The sequence below is a fragment of the Rhinolophus ferrumequinum genome, chromosome 13, assembly GCF_004115265.2.
Source record: "Rhinolophus ferrumequinum isolate MPI-CBG mRhiFer1 chromosome 13, mRhiFer1_v1.p, whole genome shotgun sequence".
Taxonomy (NCBI): domain Eukaryota; kingdom Metazoa; phylum Chordata; class Mammalia; order Chiroptera; family Rhinolophidae; genus Rhinolophus; species Rhinolophus ferrumequinum.
Genome location: NC_046296.1, coordinates 41,216,264 through 41,236,208, shown reverse-complemented (window position 1 = coordinate 41,236,208; position 19,945 = coordinate 41,216,264). Strand labels below are relative to the sequence as shown.

The window sequence follows — 19,945 nt, the reverse complement described above, 5'->3', positions numbered from 1 at the left end:
CAGAGCACACAGTCTGTGTTTGTGGGAAGGTTTGCCAGAGAGGAATGCTGGGAGACACACGGGGGTTCATCAAACGAGGGCCAGAGGTTGCTCGGCTCTGGGAAAGAGAGAAAACATTGGCACTGGCAGGCAGCAGCTAAGGTCCAAAGAAAGCTGCAGCAAAGGGGTACAGACGCTGCTGGGACCCATGGCTGAGGAGGCCCCAGGGGAGAAAGGGCTGAGAATTAGTGCTGCTACCCAGGATGCCTCGGTGAGTGATGGGGAGTCCCCTCGGTCCTGGTGGGTGAGGGGGAATTGGACCTTTCTTTCTTTCCTCAGGAACATTTTGTCCTAACTCACCATCAGGACCACAAGCAGAGTGAGAATGTGGCAGCAGGAATCTATTTCCTGGGCATCAAGAGGCTGAGGGGAGAAGATTCAGGGGGCAGGGGTCAGGGGTCTTCTGAGGTCACTTCCTGCTCTGAGGTGTGCTCCTACAAGGACATGATGTTTGTGTTGGTGACTCAGGCTGATCCAGCTTTTTACAAATGAGACTCCATCACAGACATGTGCTCACACATCCGGGGACTCGGCAATATCTTCTCTGTGTGGCTGTCAAGCTCAGAGTCTCAGTGGCAGTAAACTGATGAGACAGGATCCCAGGTGACATTTACGGGAACATCGGAATGTATGTTCAAAATATGGCTACAGCAAGCATTTGTGAGATCCTGGAGAGAGCTGGAAGGAATAGACGCACAGCCAGGGAGCCAAGAGGTTAGAATCCAAGGTTTCTGCCCTCATTTAACTTGAGAAATGGTCTTTGACTAAAATTGGGATGTGGGCAGGATTTGAAACAGGAGGCTCATTTAGAAGGCAGAAAGGAAACAGATCCCCACTCTCACCTCATCCCCACCCCAACTTTCTGTCTTTACCTGCTGTGGGGAGGATGGAGAGAAAGACAAAAATCGCTGAGGAATCAACATCTGACAGGAAAGACCACAGGCTACCTGAGCTGGCCTTGAGTTACTAGCACCTGACTTCAGCCAGGCCCAAAGAAACCACCACCGCTAGTCAGCTCTGCAGCCACAGCAAATACCCAGCTCTGCTCTGGGAATACCCGCCTGGGCCAATCCCCGCCAGAAAATGACTCTTAGGAGCCGCAATTACAATGCTCACAGCCTGAGTAGGACATAAAGTCAGTGGCGACTTTAGGGACAATTTCTGCCTGGAAGGTCTGACAGTTCAGCCATCCTAGCTTGGGAGACGAAGAAGTGCCCGAACCCAAACATCCAGGCACGTGTGCAGGAATGCTTGTCATTTCCAATTGTCTCTTCTCCAATCCTGTTACGCAAGGTGCCAAGAGAACAAGAAGATGAGGGCTATGTATCGTATGTCTATATATTTTAAAGTTACCAATCAAGCTACGAACCGTTAAATAAAATAGTTTCTACCCTCTTACCTTGATATACCTTCCCTATTAATCTAGAAGGTCAGGTGTAAATTTACAAAGTCTAGGACTTCTTGAAGGGGTAGCTAGAATGTGCTGGCACGGCAGAGCCAGCTTTCAGCCTAAGCCACGGACGGTCCCCCCAGCTCCATATGTGACCTCACATACCCCTACGTGGTCACCCCATCCTGCTCACCTACATTCCATCTACACTTTCCACTGACAAATGCCCCTCCGGCCTGGGGTGCCCAGTTGGTCAGTACTGTGAGTGCTGAGGATAACGGGCCTGGGTCAAAATTCATACAAGCCCCGAGAATGGGTTTCCGGTCATTTGCCCAGGGAATTTTGGGGTCCTGGCTACCCAGAGTAGCAAGTGCCTTTGGCCTATAGACTCCTCAGTCCATTGTCAGGATTGCAGCCAGAGGAGGATGAGAGGGGCCCAGGTCTCAGGGCAGAGTTGTGTGAGATCTGGTCTGAACATTTTAGAAAAGGCCTGGGCTCGCCCCATCAGCCCAAAACAAACCCAGTGTGTTTCCCCAGGCAGGAGTCCTCAGCACGTCACCATTTTTCCAGGCTCCTCACCTTCGAACAAGGACGTTGTGTTCTGTGCTCCCCGAGTTTCCTTCTTCTCTGCGCTTCTGACGCAGGAATTTGATCAGAAGTTAATACAAGGAGAAATTACAGCATCGCCCAGCAGGAGTTGAGCTGGTTACCTACAAATACATCTGCTTTTGCTTTTTTGGGTGTCACCTGTCAGAAATTCAAGAGATGTTCTGACAGTCATGCTGATTAAGATGTCAGCCGAATAGATAGTTAAGTATTTGAAAAATACAGAGAGTTTGTCAAAACCTCAGGAAGAGTCTAATAAATCCTTCCTGGGAGCCAAAGAAAATATTTCAAAATGGAATAGAAGCTGTCCCCAACCCAGCCACGAGTTCTCTTCTTCCGAAAGTTGAGCTGCCTGTGGAGCTCCCGAAGGCGTGACAGTGGTTGGCGTCCCAGGCTGGCCCACATGTGCCCAGGGTGACGGGGGAGGGGCAGACAAGGAGCAGAAGGCATTCACCTCTCTCCTTGCCTTCACTTGTCTCTTTGTTCTGACGCCTCTTTCCTCTGGGCCCCAGCACACTTCACCTCCTCAGAGTACCTACCTGGAAAGTGGAACTCCCCTGGGCTTGAGCTCATCTCCACATATTGCTCTGGATTCCAAAATGTGCAACCTTCCTTTCTCAGCTGTCCCCCTACCCTGAACTCTCACCTGGAGAGGGCCAGGTGTTTGTTTGCAGAAGTAATTTCTGAGCTAACTCACATCTTGTACCAATTGACTAATATCCCTCTTGTAGATATTTGCTGTTTAAAAACAAAAAACAAACAAGGCGCATGTGAGCCCAAATGAGTCTCGTAGCAACTGATAGAATTTCTGATCGTTTAACAAAAGAAATGGTAAAACTAGGCAGTGCCAGTGTTGGTGGTAAAGGTGGTGAGTGAGGGTCAGGGCTGCAGACCTACCAGAAGCCAGCAGCTTTCTGAGATGCTCTTGATCTTTCCAGGAGCTTCATTCTGCATCTCTGAGGGCACAGAGTCTCTCACCTCCTCAACCTCCGTCTCTGGCTCCCGTACTGGTGGCGGGGGAGCAAGGTGGGAGTAGAGCTCTGGAGTTCTACTCACAGGCTGGCCCTCTCAGTTTGAAAACATATTTTGAAATATTTCAGACCATTCAGTTTAAAGACTAGGAACCCCGCCCCATGTACTCACCACTAACTACCAAGAGCTCTGAAGCCCAGCACCTGACCCCCTCCATACCCACTCCTGGGTATCCCTCTCTGTTCCCTAGAGATAGCGCATCTGCTGAATTGGCAGTTTATCTTTTCCATGTTTTTCTGTATAATTTAGCATATTTATGATAATAGTTCACACACTAAACAAGGTAAGTAGCTATGGTCTGCTGTTTCTATACTCTCCTGGAAGGTCTAGTCATAGTGGACCTGCATCGGCCACCTGTTTTAATCTCCCTCCACTTCCATTGGTCTGGAATGTCCTGTTTTAATCTCCCTCCACTTCCATTGGTCTGGAAGGTCCGTTCCAAGGACCTCTCATCTCCACCATTGCAGGGAGGCTTTGACAGATTGTTGCATGTGATTTTCTCATATAGCACCTTGTGTACACAGTGAAAATATACCCTGATTGGATGTTGGAGATCACCCTGCCTCTCCACCTGGCCTGTCTTGCTCCATTCCCCTAATCACTCGTCTTGTCCACTAAAATCTAATCTTCTCAAAGACTGTCATTTTCACTGTCACATCCGAAACTCCACGCCTGAAGTATGATGTGAGATCCCCATAAGTTTTTCTTGGAGCTTGATTGATTGAAGGAACACATCAGTGTGAGAATGGCAGCTTGAGGGAAGAAGACCAGAGTCAACAGGAATTCGTTAATGAATACACAGTTTTCCCTGCACTACAGCAATGGAAAGAAATTTGAATGCGTTAAAAAACAGAATCCTTTGTAGGCAGGTTCTTCCTTGTCGGGGCCTCGATGATTTAAATGATTCAATTGATAAAAATAGAAGGAATTCAGATCTGCAAATGGTTAATACCATTCAAAGGTATGAAATGATACCATGAAACATTGATTTGTTTGATGTACATTCCAATATAGCACCACTCCAGCAAGAGCAACAAGATAGAAAGAGGAGGAGAAGGAGAAGGAGAAAAGGAGAAGAAGGAGAAAGGGACTTTCTCTGAATTCTCCCAACAGCATTTTGAATAGCTTTGTTGTGCAAAACACCTCATCAAAATAGGATATAACTTTTCTAAGGATGTTGTCTTCACAAATACTGAGCGTCAGCTTGTTGATGGCTGTTTTCCTCTAACGTACTGAATATATAAAGTCTGTTTGGTATCGGAAGATATGAAGTCAGATGAGGGAAGAGAAAGTCCAGTTCCCAGCTCTGGTCTTCTCAGAGCACAGAGGCTCACACACGCTCGCCAGTTCAGAGACTTGCTCTCATCCACCACAGGCTGTTTGGGTTTAGGTTCCACCAGCCTGTGACTAAGGTTCTCTGGGGGGAAGTCCTAAAGCTCGCTCTGCAGGGAAGAGGACATGCGTCCTCAGATTTTCTCACCGCCCTTGGGCTCCACCTGCCCAAATCCATGCCTTGCCAATTCGGGATCTCAACCTGCTGCTCTCACCTCTCATGTCTCCTATCCCTGTTTTCTCCTATGTCCTCAGCAGCTTCTGAAAAAGCCCCTCAGCTTGTCATGTGTCCCTGCAGGGCCTCCAGGACAGCTTGTTCTCCTCTGAAAGTGACAACAGCCTGTACTTCACCTACAGTGGCCAGTCCAACACCTTGGAGGTTCGAGACCTCAGTTACCAGGTAGAGGCACACCTGAGAACAAGGTGGGAGGAGTGGGCAGGGAAGGCCAAATAATTCCCCATGTGGAAAGGAAAGGTGAGCCCACCCTGGGAGCCCTCTGCTCCCCAAAACAGAGTCCAGTCCGTGTTGTTGCCTCACGTGACGGGTGCAAGTAGTGTGGAGCCTTCCTTCAACTGCACATATTGTAGCTGGACATCGTGAGGTATAAAAAAGAGAATGAAACATAAAGCAAACTGTGTGAACCTGTGGCGGGGGGAATCTCTAAAAACTCTTTTTTAACTTTACATTTTGAAATAATTTTAGACTTTTGAAAATTTGCAAAAATAGTACAGAGTTCCCATTACCATTTGTCCAACTTTCTCTAATGTTAACATTTTGCTTACCCACAGCACAATTATCAAACTAAGATGTTAACAGTGGTAAGATACTATTAAGTAAACTACAGACTTTATGCAAATTTTGCTCATTTATATATATATGTATATATATATACATATATATATATATATTGTAAAATGTACTGTCGCTGGAGCTAATAAAACATTCAGAATGCAAGTGCCTTTCAGAGGCACTCGGGAAGCCCCTGGTCAGATTCAAAGACTCCTGTTTCCCACACCCCCTCAGGGACAGACCCCAGGTGGCCCCGATGGAATATGGCAGGGCCTGGCCTGGTGAACCTCAGAGGCCCAAGTCTGGCTGCCTAAGGATGTGAGTTAGGACAAGCTAATGAGCTGTGCCATCACCTTTCCCTGCTCTGCCACTTGCTAGCTATGTGACCATGAGCAAGTTACTTAATTGCTCTGAGCTTCGTCTGTAAAACAGAGATTATAATCATGCCTATGTTATAGGTTTATGATGAAGATTGAAGGAGATAATGGACATAAATTGATTAACACAATGTGTTGCACATAGTAAACTTCCGGTAAATTATTAGTAAATTACTACTATTATTGAATGAGGACATCATTTTACTTCATGTTGTACTTTTTATTTCTGTTCTGCCATTGCACATGCTTTCCATGTGCAGCTTCCATGTTTGGTAGACCCTGGGTGGGGAGCCCTTCAAGTTTGTTGTGTATCAGCAGGAGGATGTCTCCTGTGAAGAGCTAAGCAAAAGTAACTGAAGCCCCTGAGACATTCAGCTTCTGAGGAAACTTCCAATGTTTCCCCACAGGTGGACATGGCCTCCCAGGTGCCTTGGTTTGAGCAGCTGGCTCAGTTCAAGATGCCTTGGACATCTCACAAGGACTCTTGCGAGCTGGGCATCCAGAACCTGAGCTTCAAAGTGAGGAGCGGGCAGATGCTGGCCATCATAGGGAGCTCAGGTACCACGAAGGGCAAAGAGTGGGGCAATGGGGTGCAGAATGGTCTCTTGGACAAATGGATGCTTCTGACAGAACCTGTTGCTGACTAGTATTAGGCTGGTGCAAAAGTAATTGTAGCTTTAAAGGTTAAAAATAATTGCAAAAACCACATTTACGTTTGCACCAACTTAATAGAATACTATAGAAGAGTGTTTGTGAGCACAGGTTCTGGGTCAGACAGACCCAGAATGGTTCAAATCTCCGTTCCTCCATTTACCAGCTCTCAGGTAGTTACTGAGAATCCTGAGCGTGGAATCACGAGTAAAGCTTCTGTCCTTAGTTAACACCTGTATTGAGACAAGCCAAAAACCTTTCCAAGATCATCAGGCAGTTTTAGAATTGAATGTTCTTTCCAGGGCACTCCTCCACCCCACGGAGCACTCATTCATTGTTCCCCCACAACCAGATCCCCGGTTATGGTCAGACAGCAGGTACGCAATGCCCTCCAAGTCTGAGCGCAACCTTCAACTACATGCACAGACCCAGATTCTCAGAATGCCTCAAGTAGTCACTTCCGCAGGCCAAACGTAATATTATAGTGTGCCAGAGCTGAACGGGGCTCGGAGAACAGAGTCCATTCTCGTTGCCGTCTTCTATCTGTATTTCTCCTTGCCAGTGGGGGAGCATCTTTAGAGGAGGCTGTTCAGATGATCTAGCCCACTTCTAGTGTCGTCCTGCCCTTGCATGTGCACACACACAAAATTGACAGACAAGAGTAAAGTCTAGAGAAGTAGAGAGATTAACCTAAGGACAAACATTTCATGCAGAGCTAGAACTAGAACTTTGGTCACCTGATTACGATCTCAGCTCAAGGCATTTCTTCCTTACGTATTGTTAGAGAGAGCACTTTATACCTCTTAATTAATCATTTCTAGAAGGAGAGATTACTCAACTCTTTGAACATCTGCTCCCAATTTTTACAGTCTTTGGATAGGGAAGTTCTGTTTATGGTCTAACCAAAGATCAAATGAGATAATGTGTGTTAATGCACCTTATAACTGGAACAACCCCACACACCAAGTCCCACCTGCGTATGGCCACCCATGCCTCTGCATTTCTGAGCTAAACAAGAAAAAAGTAGATACTTCATAGGCCAGTTTTATTTTTGTTAATAACCCCTCGTAGCTTTTCTTGTTATATCTGCTTTCTCTTCATGAGTTAAGAATTTAGGGGACACAGGAGCTTCCACAAAGCCTTAGAGTCATCATAGCTTCATCCTTGCTACATGCAGCCTTGTAGCAGGTAGTATTCCTGATTCGTGGCTGAGGAAAGTGAAGTTCGAGAGGTTACACTGAGCAGTCTCCAGGTCTTTTGGCCTTAGATTCGGTGTTGTTTAGCTTCAGGTTTACTTGGCTGAAATTATTAAAATGACTTCTTGGAAAGGTTTATCAATAATACTTCCTGTGATTTTTACTCCACTCACAAGAAAAAAAAAAAGAAAAGAATGATGGTGGTAATGATTTTTACAAAGTAAAATAAAACAGTCCCAGGCATTTTAGTTTCTCCTATAGAATCAGCAGTGCCAAAGATGTTTTCCAAATGAATTTACTGCTCTGAAGATTCCAGCCATTTTACAAGGGTCTTGAATGCTGGCAGGTGTTTTCTCTTGGTTAGTCAGGGTCTCCCCAGTCGTACCAAGCACCGGGAAGGCCACTCACAAAGTTTTGTTTAGGAAACGTGGCCTTCCGCCTCCCTGACTGGGAATCCCCCAGTCCCTGTGATGTTAGCAAAGTTGCCCTGTGCTTTCAGAGCCTGGACCTGATGTCCGAGGCTGAGCAGGGTGCAGGTCCAGAGTCATCCTTTCTGGTTTCACTCCTGGCTATTTTGCTCCATTAAAGTTCTCAGGGACTGTGTAATGCAGGGTGTCAGCTCCCGCTCCCCGCACAAGAACATAGGATATGGTGAGGCCAAAAAGGCACAACAACAGAGCCATAGATAGGGGAGACATACCACTATATTCTCGATGGCGGCTGGTCGAGACACAAAAGCAACATCCGCCAGTACCCCAACAAGGGGTCTTCCTGCACCTCAACCTCACAGGCAGCCAGGTGAGACACAGGAAGTAGGATTCACATGATCCGCAATCCGCCGTCTGCTTCTCCGCCAACCAACCAACCAAACCAACCCCTTACTGTAGCCACGGCAGTTATATTAGTGGCTAATAGCTAACTGGTTACAGCTGATGGCCACCCAGCCACAGAGGATGGCCATCTGATTACAGTTGATGGCCATCTAATAACCGAGCCAGCACCTTTCCACGTGAGGCTGAGAGCATGGAAACTGCTCTCCCCACAGACTGTGAAGGAGGTATACCCAGGGGCAGCGTGTAGGTCCCTTTCCACCCTGAGAACCCGTGATCCCTATTCAGAAGGGATCAGTGGAGAAGCTTCTTGATTTTTGGTGTTTGCACGTGGGGGGTGGGGAGCATGGGCCTGCCTGCAGGAGGTACTTGGCATGTGGCACGGAGCAGTTGTCACATGATGTGTACTGTCACTTCCCTTCTTTGAAAACAACTTGGAAAATTTGCTCTCCAAAAGGAATTTACAGTAAGGAAACCAAAACCCCTCCTGGGTGAATTGGACAGAGATCCTCCCCAGCTTGTTTGCAAGGTGTTCTCAAAGCCTGAGCCTAATTCTCATTCACAGCTTAAATGGCTGTCAAAGAGTCTCATCGAATGCATTCAAAACCTGGTGCAATCCGACACTTCCCCAAATCAAGAGCAAATCACTATGTCATTCAGAAGTAGATGGTGTTAATTTATGTGCAAGGGGCCATTTTTTTTAGAGAGAGAGTAAAAAGTACCACTTGATAAAAATAAGAGCATGTAGAGGGTGGAGAGAAATTCAGAACACATGTATACACTGCTGTAGTTTTAAAGTCATTTCCACATCTATTACTTCTCCACTTTTTTCTCCCTTGTTTCTGAAAATAGATTCACTTTTGCATTTTTAAAAGACAACCTATTAATTCTCCAAATTAGTCCTTCCCACAATGCCAGCTTCTGAGCCAAACGAGTTGAATGATGAAATGTTGCTGGCATGTTTGCCAGCCCAGAATATTTAAGCTTCACAGTGCAATTAATGACAGCCTTGCTTTTGGGGGAGGGGACATACACTCCAGGCACAGGCAGGCCTGTGGCAGCCAGGACTCCATCCTTCTCCTGTCATGCAGCCACTGGCTGACCTGGCCTCACCCCCCCCACCCCCAGCGTCACTGTGCCTCCAGCACCCCAAGGTGCTCAAGTTGGTTGTGGGCAAAAGGCTTGGAGCTCCAGCTGCTGGGGCAGCTGCTGAGGACAGAGCAGCACAGGTAATTGGAGAGTGTGCAGGCAGCAGTGGCTTCCAGGCTGGCCCCGTAGAACCTGATCTGAGGCATGTCTCTGGTGGCTTTGCAGGTTGTGGGAGATCCTCTGTGCTGGATGTGATCACCGGGAGAGGCCATGGCGGCAAGATTAAGTCAGGCCAAGTCTGGATCAACGAGCAGCCCAGCACACCTCAGCTGGTGAGGAAGTCTGTAGCCCACGTGCGCCAGCACGACCAGCTGCTCCCCAACCTGACGGTCCGGGAGACCTTGGCTTTTGTCGCCCAGCTGCGTCTGCCCAGAACCTTCTCCCAGGCCCAGCGTGACAAAAGGGTAACTGACTGACCCTGGTGACCCCGTGACATCCTTCCTCTCCTCCCTGCCCCCCTCCCTGCCTCAGGGCCCAGCCACAGGTCAAGTTTGAGCAACCCAGCTTACCATCCATTCATCTGGAAAATTCCACCTTATGCTCAGCGCTGCCCTTCTGGCCTCCTTTAGAGCCCCACAGCCCTCTGTAAGCCTTCTCAGCCCAGTTGGCTCCCTTCATGGCAGGTGACAAATCGTCTGATGAGTATTCGTTGACTTGTTTTGTGGTCCTCGGTGTGGGCAGGGAGTCCAGCTGTCTTGTCCCCAGGACATGGCAACCTTCTGTGGAGGTGCTCAGGACGTGTGCACAGCATTAGGGAGCAAACAGTGCATCAGGGAAGTGAGGCCGGAGCTTTAAATCCATCCAGAAGAGCAGGCATTTTTATACTTCGGGGCAAAACGTGTGGCGAGGCCCGTGGAGGTGGCTGCTGAGGCCCTGGGCTCCTCTCGCCCTCACTCAGGTGGACGACGTGATCGCGGAGCTGCGGCTGCGGCAGTGTGCCAACACGCGCGTGGGCAATACGTACGTGCGCGGCGTGTCGGGGGGCGAGCGGCGGAGAGTCAGCATCGGGGTGCAGCTTCTGTGGAATCCAGGTGCGGGCTGTGGGGGCCGGGTGGGGCATGAGGGGCCTGTGTCCCCCACCTGCTTGGCCTGGTCTGGCCAGAGTCCTAACGACGTACCGGGCTTCTCTCTCTGTCGGGAAGGAATCCTCATTCTGGATGAACCTACCTCTGGCCTCGACAGCTTCACAGCCCACAACCTGGTGAAAACCTTGTCCAGGCTGGCCAAAGGCAACAGGTTGGTGCTCATCTCCCTCCACCAGCCTCGGTCGGACATCTTCAGGCTGTTTGATTTGGTCCTCCTGATGACCTCCGGCACCACCATCTACTTGGGGGCAGCGAAGCACATGGTCCAGTATTTCACAGCCCTTGGCTACCCCTGTCCTCGCTACAGCAACCCTGCCGACTTCTATGGTGAGCCAGCCAGGCCTGTGGCCTGGGATACAGACTATCCCACACCCCGAGCCCTGACAGAGCCTGGTGGAAAGATTCAGGAGAGCAGGACCGAGGATTGGGGTGTGGGCAGGGTGAGGTGTAGCATGTGTGTCACCTTGGCACGTACCAAGCATCAAATGCTAGAAATGAGGACCTGAAGAAAGCAGCACCGGACATAGCCACCCTTGTGTGCACGATAGATAAGAAACTTGGAGAGCTGCAAACCCGAGGGGATGTAATCCAAGAGAGTGTGGATCAATTTTTAGAATTGTGGTCTTTATTGACACTCTATAGGGAAAACAGGATATTCAGAATCGGGAGGCCTCCAGGAAATCTTAAAGATACATAGAGGCAGGGAGCGCAAAGGCACTAGGTGGGGAAGCGGGACCCTCTCAGGGCCTTTTTGGTGGTCTGGCCAAAGCATCTCCAGATGTGAAAACTGCTCTGTCAGCACCAGAGACGCCTTTCTGCTCGGGGTCCTGAACCCTCAGCATACGTACCGCAGATGAGAGATGAGCCACTGCCTTCATTCCTGCAGGGTAGTTGCCTTTCCAGGTGTCTGCCCTGAAAGCAGGTGCCCAGATCCTGAGTGCTGAGGACCGCAGTGGCTGCTGGGCAGGCCACACAGTTGTAGCAGGGCTGGGGGAAGCAGTGGCCGTGGCTTATCCCACACGTAGCTGGAGCCCCAGCCTTCCTCCCAGGACGGCCTGGTGTAGCAAGGGCTTCACCGTAAACATGATGACAGGGACCTTGAGGGCAGACACTGGGTCCAGAGGCACCATGTCACAAGAGGGTGTCCCGTAGACCCTCACCACTCTGCCAGGCCAAGGTCACCTCCATCCTCACAGATAAGAAGACCGGAATCTGAAGCACTCAACACTTTGCATAGCCATAAGGCACAGAACTGGGCCTCACACCAGGCATGCCACCCCCACCTTGACTCCTGGCCATTGCCATCCCCTCCTTCCAGCATCCACCTTCCAACCTTCCCCCAGGAAGACAAGCACTCTCTCCGCCCGCCAGCCTCACCCTGTGTGCTCACACTGTGTGAACTCACAGACAGGTCACCCTGCCTCTCGGTGCTCAGGTGCCAGCCTGGCTTCCTGCCAGTGTGTCCTCCTTAGGCCAGCCATTCCCAGATAAGGGGGCAGAGGGCACCTGCCAACCTGGCCACAGGGAAAAACTGCAGTAACCCCAGAGAGGGGTTACCAGAAGTCAAATGCCCATAACAGACCTGAAAAAAACTTTTCTCTTTATTTTTTATTGTTTATTTTTTATTTATTTTTTTATTTTTTATGGGGCCCTTGCCTATATGCCTTGTCCCTCACCAATCTGCGGTGTAGGGCTTGGCAGTGCCCAGAGAATCTGGTGTTCTGAGCTCCAGCCCGCACACTGAGGGAACATGACACAGTTCGTAAGTCCCCTCCTAGATGTTATCCTGCCTTGAGATGTGCCTTGAAAATGGGAGGACAGAATAGGCAGAGGTTAGGAGGTAACCCCCAGCCAAGGGAGGAATGGAGAAAGAGGAGGCCCGTTGAGCCTAGAATTACGCTGGGCTAGGGTGGCCCTGGGTGTGACCAGGCGGGTGTGCCTTTCTGTCATTACGGGGGCTCCGTGAGAGGAGGGCTGTGGGGCTACCAGCTGTCCCCACGGGGTAACATGGCTGCAGATGAAGGTCAGCCTTGTTTTCCAGCTTGTCACTCTGGCAGTGAGAATTTTATTTATAGTTAGCCAAACCCTGGCACCCTCCAGCCAAAACATTCTTCCCATTTGGGCAGACTGCTTAAGAAGTTGAATTACTAATTGAGTGAGAACTCCAGGAGTCCAGACTGCTCAGCTGTGCCCTGGCCCGCCCACCTTCTCCCCACGAGCAGCATACCCGGGGGGCTGAGTCCTCATCACAAGCTGCTTGGACAGCTAGAGTTGGAGCCAGGGCATAACTGTGCCACAGCCTTTGGTGTCGAAGGTCCAATGCCTCCTTCTCTCTCCTGGGGATGTCCCCACAATGAGCCTGGGAGGTGGGACCAGGGGCCAGCGCCCACAGGGCCTCCTCTGTTGCTCCCTTCCTGATCCACCTGCCCGTCCCCTGAGGCAGGCTTTCTATAGATGAGGCAGGTGGGGGCCGGTCCTGGGTGGCTCTCTGCCCCTCTCTGCTCTGACCATCACTTCATGGTCGACTGGCAGAGGGTAGGGAGCATGCCCTCTCCGAGTGACCTAACAAAGGGGAGAAAAGGAGAGTGAAAAAGTGAAAATAAGTTACGGTGTTTCTGTAACTGACCGCGTTGTGGGCTCACCTTGACCCGAGCTTGACCTTGACCTGTGAGCACAGGCAGGAAGGGGTCCCCATGGCTCCACATCCTCTGCTTACAGTGGACCTGACCAGCATTGACAGGAGGAGCAGAGAGCAGGAAGTGGCCACCAGGGAAAAGGCACAGTTGCTTGCAGCCCTGTTTCAAGAGAAAGTGTGTGGCTTCGATGACTGTCTGTGGAGAGCAGAGGCCAGGGAGCTGGGCGAGGGCGCTGGTGCAGAGAGGTAAGGCCAGCCGGATGGCCCAGGGTAGACAGCGTCCTGCAGGAGGTGCCTCCCCCGTGCTCCCATGCCGCTCTCCCTCCTGACAGACTGGCCCTTCCGGTCCTCCAAAACAACACTGGCCACCTCCAGACCCCCACCAAGGTGCCCGGCCCCGTGCAGCAGTTTACCACACTGATCCGGTAAGTGTCTGCCATTTCATCCCTTCCACCACCCCACTCCAACCCCAAAATCTTTGTTGTATCAAATTAAACCCTTTCTATCTGAAGTGAATTTGAAGGAAGAAGTAGAATTTGAAATGAATTTGAAGAGGTAAATCATTTGGAAAAAACCCACACCACTGAGATCAGAACCAGCCCTCCTCGTGATCCAGAGCACTCCTGTTCCTTTTATTCTTTAAACAAAATTATAATATCCTTACTGGCCAGGTGATCGTCGAACTCAGCTAGGATCATTGAGAAACGTTCAGACAATACAGGAGATCCTCAAGTGGAAAGGAAGTTTTAGGCACACCAGCCCTCAGAGGAAACCAGACACATGTGCTTGGTGTGAATCTTTTCTAAGATGCTTCCATGCACGTAAACATTTAATACATACATGAGATCGTATTCTGCATATTGTCTTGTAACTGGTTTGTTTTGTTTTGTTTTTCTCTTGCAATAGCGCCTCTACCTCACATCTGGTCAGGTCTGCGGTATTCCAATCTAGCCATAATCCATTCCCGCTCTGAGCCCATATTAATGGTCAGATTATTCTCAGGCTTTTGCTATTGCAGGTAACTACAGCCAACATCTTCGTGCATGCATTCCTTTGTATGCACCTGATTGGTTATTTCCTCAGGAAGGCTTCTTTAAGTAAAATTGCAAGGCAGATACATTGATGATAAAAGTAACAATCATTTCCTGACTATCTACCGTGCGATAGCCGCTTTCATCCGTGAGCTCATTTGCTCCTCACAGTAACTCTGTGAGGTGGCCATGGTTATCCCCATTTTACAGAGGAGAAAAACGAGGCTTACAGAGATTAAATGACAGGGCCAAGGTGGGACAGATGTATGTCATTCCCTTGGCACCTATTTCTTTTGTATTTAAGTCGTCAGATTTCCAATGACTTCCGAGACCTGCCAACCCTGCTCATCCACGGGGCGGAGGCCTGCCTGATGTCCCTGGTCATCGGCTTCCTGTATTATGGCCACGGAGCCATCAAGCTCTCCTTCATGGACACGGCGGCCCTCTTGTTCATGATCGGAGCTCTCATCCCTTTCAACGTGATCCTGGATGTCATTGCCAAATGTGAGAGTCACCTGCCTCCCGTGACCTACACCTGGGGCGTCTGGAGCATGCGTGTTGGCAGCTCTCTGAGCTGGTCCAAAGCTGACCTGTGTTGCTCCGAGCTCTCAGGAAAACGGGTTTGCTGAAGAAGTTCACCACGATTGTGAAAGAAAACACGATCATTGTTTTTAAAGTTCACAGGTTAATATTAATATGCAAATGAAAGCAAATTACCAAGGAGTCATAGGATTTATACTTGACAGTAATGCCCAAGTCACAGAATGACAAACATCTAAATCAGGATGGTTTTACTCTGCCTGTTTTTTAAAAATATAAAATATTTAGGCAATATAACTATTTGTAATTGTACAAGACTGAAAAATAGAAACACCGTAACTTATTTTCACTTTTTCACTCTCCTTTTCTCCCCTCTTTTAGGTCACTCGGAGAGGGCAATGCTTTACTATGAACTAGAAGACGGGCTGTACTCTGCTGGTCCATATTTCTTTGCCAAGGTGACTGGTCCGGGCTGAGAGCGAGTGACCACCCCAGGTGGGGGGAAGGGATGTGGAAAGCTGCACCACTTCATACAGAAGTGACAGAGAGGCATTTTCCTGAACCAGGGGCCTGGGCATCCTGTGGTTGTAGATGCCACATTCCCTAGGGGATTTTCGGAGACTTGGTAATTTTTATACATTTACCAGAAATCCATGACTGTGGACCAAGAATGACACTTTTCTGGTCAGCAGAAACCTAAGAAAGAAAAGGTGGGAAACACCGACTAATAGCATACCTCACCTCTCCAGCCACACCACATCCCTGGGAAACAGGTCAGGCAGGTGTTACTGTCCTCACTGCGTGGAAGCAGAGGCTCCGAGAGGTTATGTGGCTGTCTACAAGCCACACAGCTACCAGGTCTATGAGAAACCCGTCTTAGGAGAGCAGATACCCATTGCCTCTGGAGAAAACTGCTCTGAACGGTGTCCCAGAGGGAACACATGGCAAGCGCAGGCGGACACCAGCAGCGAGCTCATGCTCGAGGGTGCCCCGTGCCCACACCAACCAGTCCTCCTGCTGTAGCTGGATCATTGCTGGGAGGGGAGTCTGGCCTCGCTTGGGTTGCTACCTTTACACGTTGAAAGGACAGCGGCAGAGGAAGGCGTTGGCTCCACATCCTTGCAAGGGCCACTCTTTGCAGATTCTCGGGGAGCTTCCGGAGCACTGTGCCTATATTGTCATCTATGGGATGCCCACCTACTGGCTGGCCAACCTACGCCCGGGCCCGGAGCCCTTCCTGCTGCACTTCCTGCTCGTGTGGCTGGTGGTCTTCTGCTGCAGGGTCATGGCCCTCTGTGCTGCCGCCCTGCTGCCCACCTTCCACATGTCGTCCTTCTTCGGCAACGCTCTCTACAACTCCTTCTACCTGACTGGGGGCTTCATGATAAGCTTGGACAACCTGTGGACAGGTGAGTCCTGCTCCCCACACCTGGTCAAGCTTTTTGAAGCCTACTGTGGCTGGATGAAGCCTACTTTGGCCTGGAGATGAGAACTTGTCCAACTCAAGGCTGGCCCTCCTGGGAGCAGGTGTCCTGGCCAGCTGTCCTGTGTGCCAAGGGAATGATTCCATGAGACAGTGCACGTCGCACCATTTTATAAACCCCAGCTAACACCTGGAGGTCATCCCTGACTCGCCCCCACCCTCTCTATCTCCAGTGAGCCAGGTCTACTCTGCCTCCCAAGTCTTTCTGAAATGCCCTGTTGCCTTATCTCCTATCATCAGATGTTGGGCCCCTGCAAAATCCTGGTCTCTGCGCCCAGGTCCATCCTTGTGTCTCTCAACCCTCACCCCTGCAGAGTGAGCTTTCTAAATGCAAATCCATGGTCTGGGAGGGGGAGGGATGTGCCTCCCTGCCTGCTGCCTCCACCCAGCTGTTCTGAAGCCCCCCACACTCCGTGCCTTCTTCTCTATAGGACACTGTTCCCCACCTGGTTTCTCTCTTCCGCCAGGCCCTTCCTGACTCCCCCCCCCCTTCCCAGGCGGGATTCACGGCTTCCTCCTCCTCCCTGCAGGGTCAGGACACAGACTCAAAAGCCTCCGGTTTGGGGCTGCTGACTCTCCCCAGCCCCCCAGTCTGGGAAGCTGAGCACGTGCTGGGAGGGTCACCTAATCAATTACTCTCTGGAGTTGTTACAGGCCAACGTGAGGTGACCCCGCAGCCACCTGCCACCCCCCCCCCCCAGTCCTTCTCCCAAGCTGCCCCTCTGCCCTTTCACCGTTTGTTCCTCTCTCTCCCCTCCCTGCTCCTTCAGGGGACTTGCTTCCTTCCCCGGGGGCACAGCCCCCACAGCCCCTCTCCCGGCAGGCGAGCGGGACGTTAGCCCATGTGATTAATGCGACTGTCACTGTCCTCAGTGCCCGCGGGGATTTCCAAAGTGTCCTTCCTCCGATGGTGTTTTGAAGGGCTGATGCAGATTCAATTTAAAGGGCAAACTTTCGACTTGGCGGTCGGCGGCAACCTCACCGTCCCTGTCCAGGGAGACGTAGTAAGTAGTGCGGCCGTGGACTCTTCTTATAGATGGCGTCCATCTGAATGTCCTCTTAATGAGCTCACTGATGTCTGTGTCCCCAGATCCTCAGCACCATGCACCTGAACTCGTACCCACTCTACGCCATCTACTTCATCGTCATCAGCATCAGCGTTGGCTTCGTCGCCCTGTACTATGTGTCCTTAAAGTTCATCAAACAGAAATCAAGTCAAGACTGGTGATTCACGCCCAGACGCCCGCCTGCTGGGGGTGAACTCAAGCAGACTCTTCTACCGCACGCACTTCCTTTCTCCTCACGAGCCGCTTCCCCGGCACAAGGAACACGTGTGAACACAGACGCTCCGCTCCGTCCGGCCCACAGTGCTGCAGTGGCACAGGCTGGCCACTGGATGGCAGTAGAATAAAGACAGTCGAAAGGGGATTCTGCTCACTGGCCAGAGTTTGCGATTCCTGGGACTGTAAAAACCATACTGGGGACACCTACCATGTTGCTCATGTATTTCCTTTTGATGTGTATGTACATAGGCAACTCGATACGTGATGGGAGCAAGTGAGGTAGGAATTGAGTAGGTAGATGATGGAAGAATTGGTAGGGCCCAGAGGGAACACCGTAACAGCGAGTGCAATATTTGTCCTCGTCTTTCCGAGTCCCCAAACTCTGTGTTAAGCCACTCTCAATACAGAGAATGACCTAAAACCTGCCAGTGAGATGCTATCCCATATTTTTGTGTCGGGTCATGGGCTTCAAAAAGCCAAACGGAACAATTAAACATTCATTGACTACTCTGAGCCGGGTACAACGCACAACACTTTACGTGGAAGACATTCACTTCTCAGAACAACCCTTCAAGATGCGGTGGGCAGTATTCCATTTTATAGATGGGAAAACTGAGGCACAAATTCAGTATGCTGAGTAAGGTCACACAGCAACTATGTGGTGGAGTCACCTGGGGGTCAGAAAGGCCCTCGAGGCCTTTAGAAGTCAGAGGGCAAAAGGCAAGGCCTGAGCCTCTGTAAGGCTTGAATCCCACAGGGCTCCAGAAGGTAAGAGCTTTATAGAGGACGTGGCAGCTCAACCAGGTCTTCTCACCTAAGTTGCATCTTACCGGGCCCGGCTGTGTCTCAGGAGCAGCCTTGACCCTTTCACAGTTGCCAGGTTATGGGATGGAGGTGGCCCAGGTGACAGGCTTCATGTTTGAGTATTAAGGACCATTTTACCCAAAACAGGTGCAGAGAGAACAGGGAGGGGATTGTTCCCAAAGGAAAACCAGAGTCTGGAACCAAAAGAAGGGGGAAGGTGGGTGTTTAGGAGGCAAATGATACGTGTTCACCACAGGTTCCCTGGACCCATGCAACTCTGAGTGTGGTCTCGCCAGCTGCATGGGCCTTGTCTGGGAGCTGGTGGGAAAGGCAGCATCTCAGGCCCACCCAGACTCACTGAATCAGAATCGGCATTTTAAGAAGATTCCCCAGGATGCACATTTGAGTTTGAGAAGCAGTGTTCTGGCACATCCCCCTTATATAATACAACCATCCAACTCCGTATATTCACATTATAACATTGTTACGTTGCCACCATCCAGTGGTCAGACCCCATTCCAGATTCACCGATTGCTCTGACAATGTCTTTCATAGCAGAAGGATCTGGAGGGGGATCAAGTGTTGGATCTAGTTGGCAGTTCTCTTTGGTCTCCTTCAGTTTAGAACAATCCTCAACTTTCCTTGCCTTCCATGACCTTGACCCATGAAGATTTTGTCGAATAGCTCTCAATCTGGATTTGTCGGGTCATCAGTTTCACGATTAAATCGAGGTCATGCGTCTTTGGCAGGAACATCACCGAGTGATGTGCTCATCTCATTGCCTCCTCTCAGGCCATTTCAATTCATCCCATAATGACAAAGTTCACTTTGATCACTTGATCAAAAGGGTGTCTGCTCGGCTCCTCCACAAGCACGTCACTATTTCTCCTTCTTTTCTAATTAACAAAGCATTTCATAGGTAGGTACTTAGAAACCATGTAAATTGTCTTCTCAGTAAACCTTCCATTGATTCAATGTTGAATTTATATCAATATAAACTATGATTTCCTATTTTATTCAATGAGTTTCATCCTTTACTATCATCATTAATTTTGCTGCTGAAATTGTCCCTGATTTGGCCGCGGGATCCCATTCAAGCTGGCTTCTGCATCCTTTTGACATGTCCCCATCCTTCCTTGAACACTTTCTTTCACAACCACGTGTTTCAGGCTTGTCTTGCTCATTCCCACCCCCCGGTCCCAGAAGCAGACATTCCTCTGAAGAACATTGATTCCTCTTAGTGGAAAACGGCATTTAAAAGCCACAATCTGAGTATAGGTATGCTCATTACTATTGGGGCGTCACTGCCCTCAGGCCCTCAGTGGACAAAGCTAGGGAACATACGTATATTCACATTAATACACCCAATTACCATCCACCACCAGTCGGTTTTAGTCCTCTCTCTTTTCAGTTGTAACTCCCTTCTCCAATTATGAGAAGCTTGGCTTCCATTATTCGTAATCTTGTCCCACATTTGGTTAATCCCTGTGTATAACCAATCTCCCATCTACACTGCATGCCTTCTGCTATGTGGACGCCCTCCTTACCCTCTCGGCCTGTAAATCCTGTCAAGCTGTCCGTATCCTCACCCCCACTGTGGCGACCTAATGGCTTTAGGCCTGAATGAAGGGGGAGGAGGAAGAGGACACTGGGGTTTTTTCTTCAACTCCCCCGTGATTCCAATGTGCAGTG

General features: G+C 49.9%; 1 protein-coding gene across 3 annotated transcripts; it reads left to right on the top strand.

Moving 5' to 3' along the window:
* The first annotated feature begins 69 nt into the window (after nt 1-69).
* Nucleotides 70-19,269, top strand: ABCG8 (ATP binding cassette subfamily G member 8). Of its 3 annotated transcripts, none has more exons than XM_033124635.1 (13): nt 70-250; nt 4,707-4,799; nt 5,974-6,124; nt 9,558-9,796; nt 10,291-10,423; nt 10,535-10,804; nt 13,196-13,358; nt 13,445-13,537; nt 14,448-14,647; nt 15,065-15,141; nt 15,825-16,092; nt 17,040-17,170; nt 17,257-19,269. In XM_033124635.1, exons 1-13 carry the CDS (start codon nt 188-190, stop codon nt 17,392-17,394), a joined length of 2,019 nt encoding a protein of 672 aa, XP_032980526.1. In that variant the 5' UTR covers nt 70-187; the 3' UTR covers nt 17,395-19,269. The 3 variants fall into 3 exon arrangements, with proteins under 3 accessions (XP_032980526.1, XP_032980525.1, XP_032980527.1); XM_033124634.1 differs by having other exon boundaries at nt 4,698-4,799; XM_033124636.1 differs by lacking the exon at nt 4,707-4,799.
* The last annotated feature ends 676 nt before the right edge of the window (nt 19,270-19,945 follow it).

Excerpts from the sequence above, each read along its gene's own strand:
- ABCG8 (XM_033124634.1), top strand. The coding sequence starts at position 188 with ATGGCTGAGGAGGCCCCAGGGGAGAAAGGGCTGAGAATTAGTGCTGCT. Across the intron at positions 13,359-13,444 it reads GAGGGCGCTGGTGCAGAGAG|ACTGGCCCTTCCGGTCCTCC; the intron begins GTAAGGCCAGCC and ends CCCTCCTGACAG. Across the intron at positions 14,648-15,064 it reads CCTGGATGTCATTGCCAAAT|GTCACTCGGAGAGGGCAATG; the intron begins GTGAGAGTCACC and ends CCCCTCTTTTAG.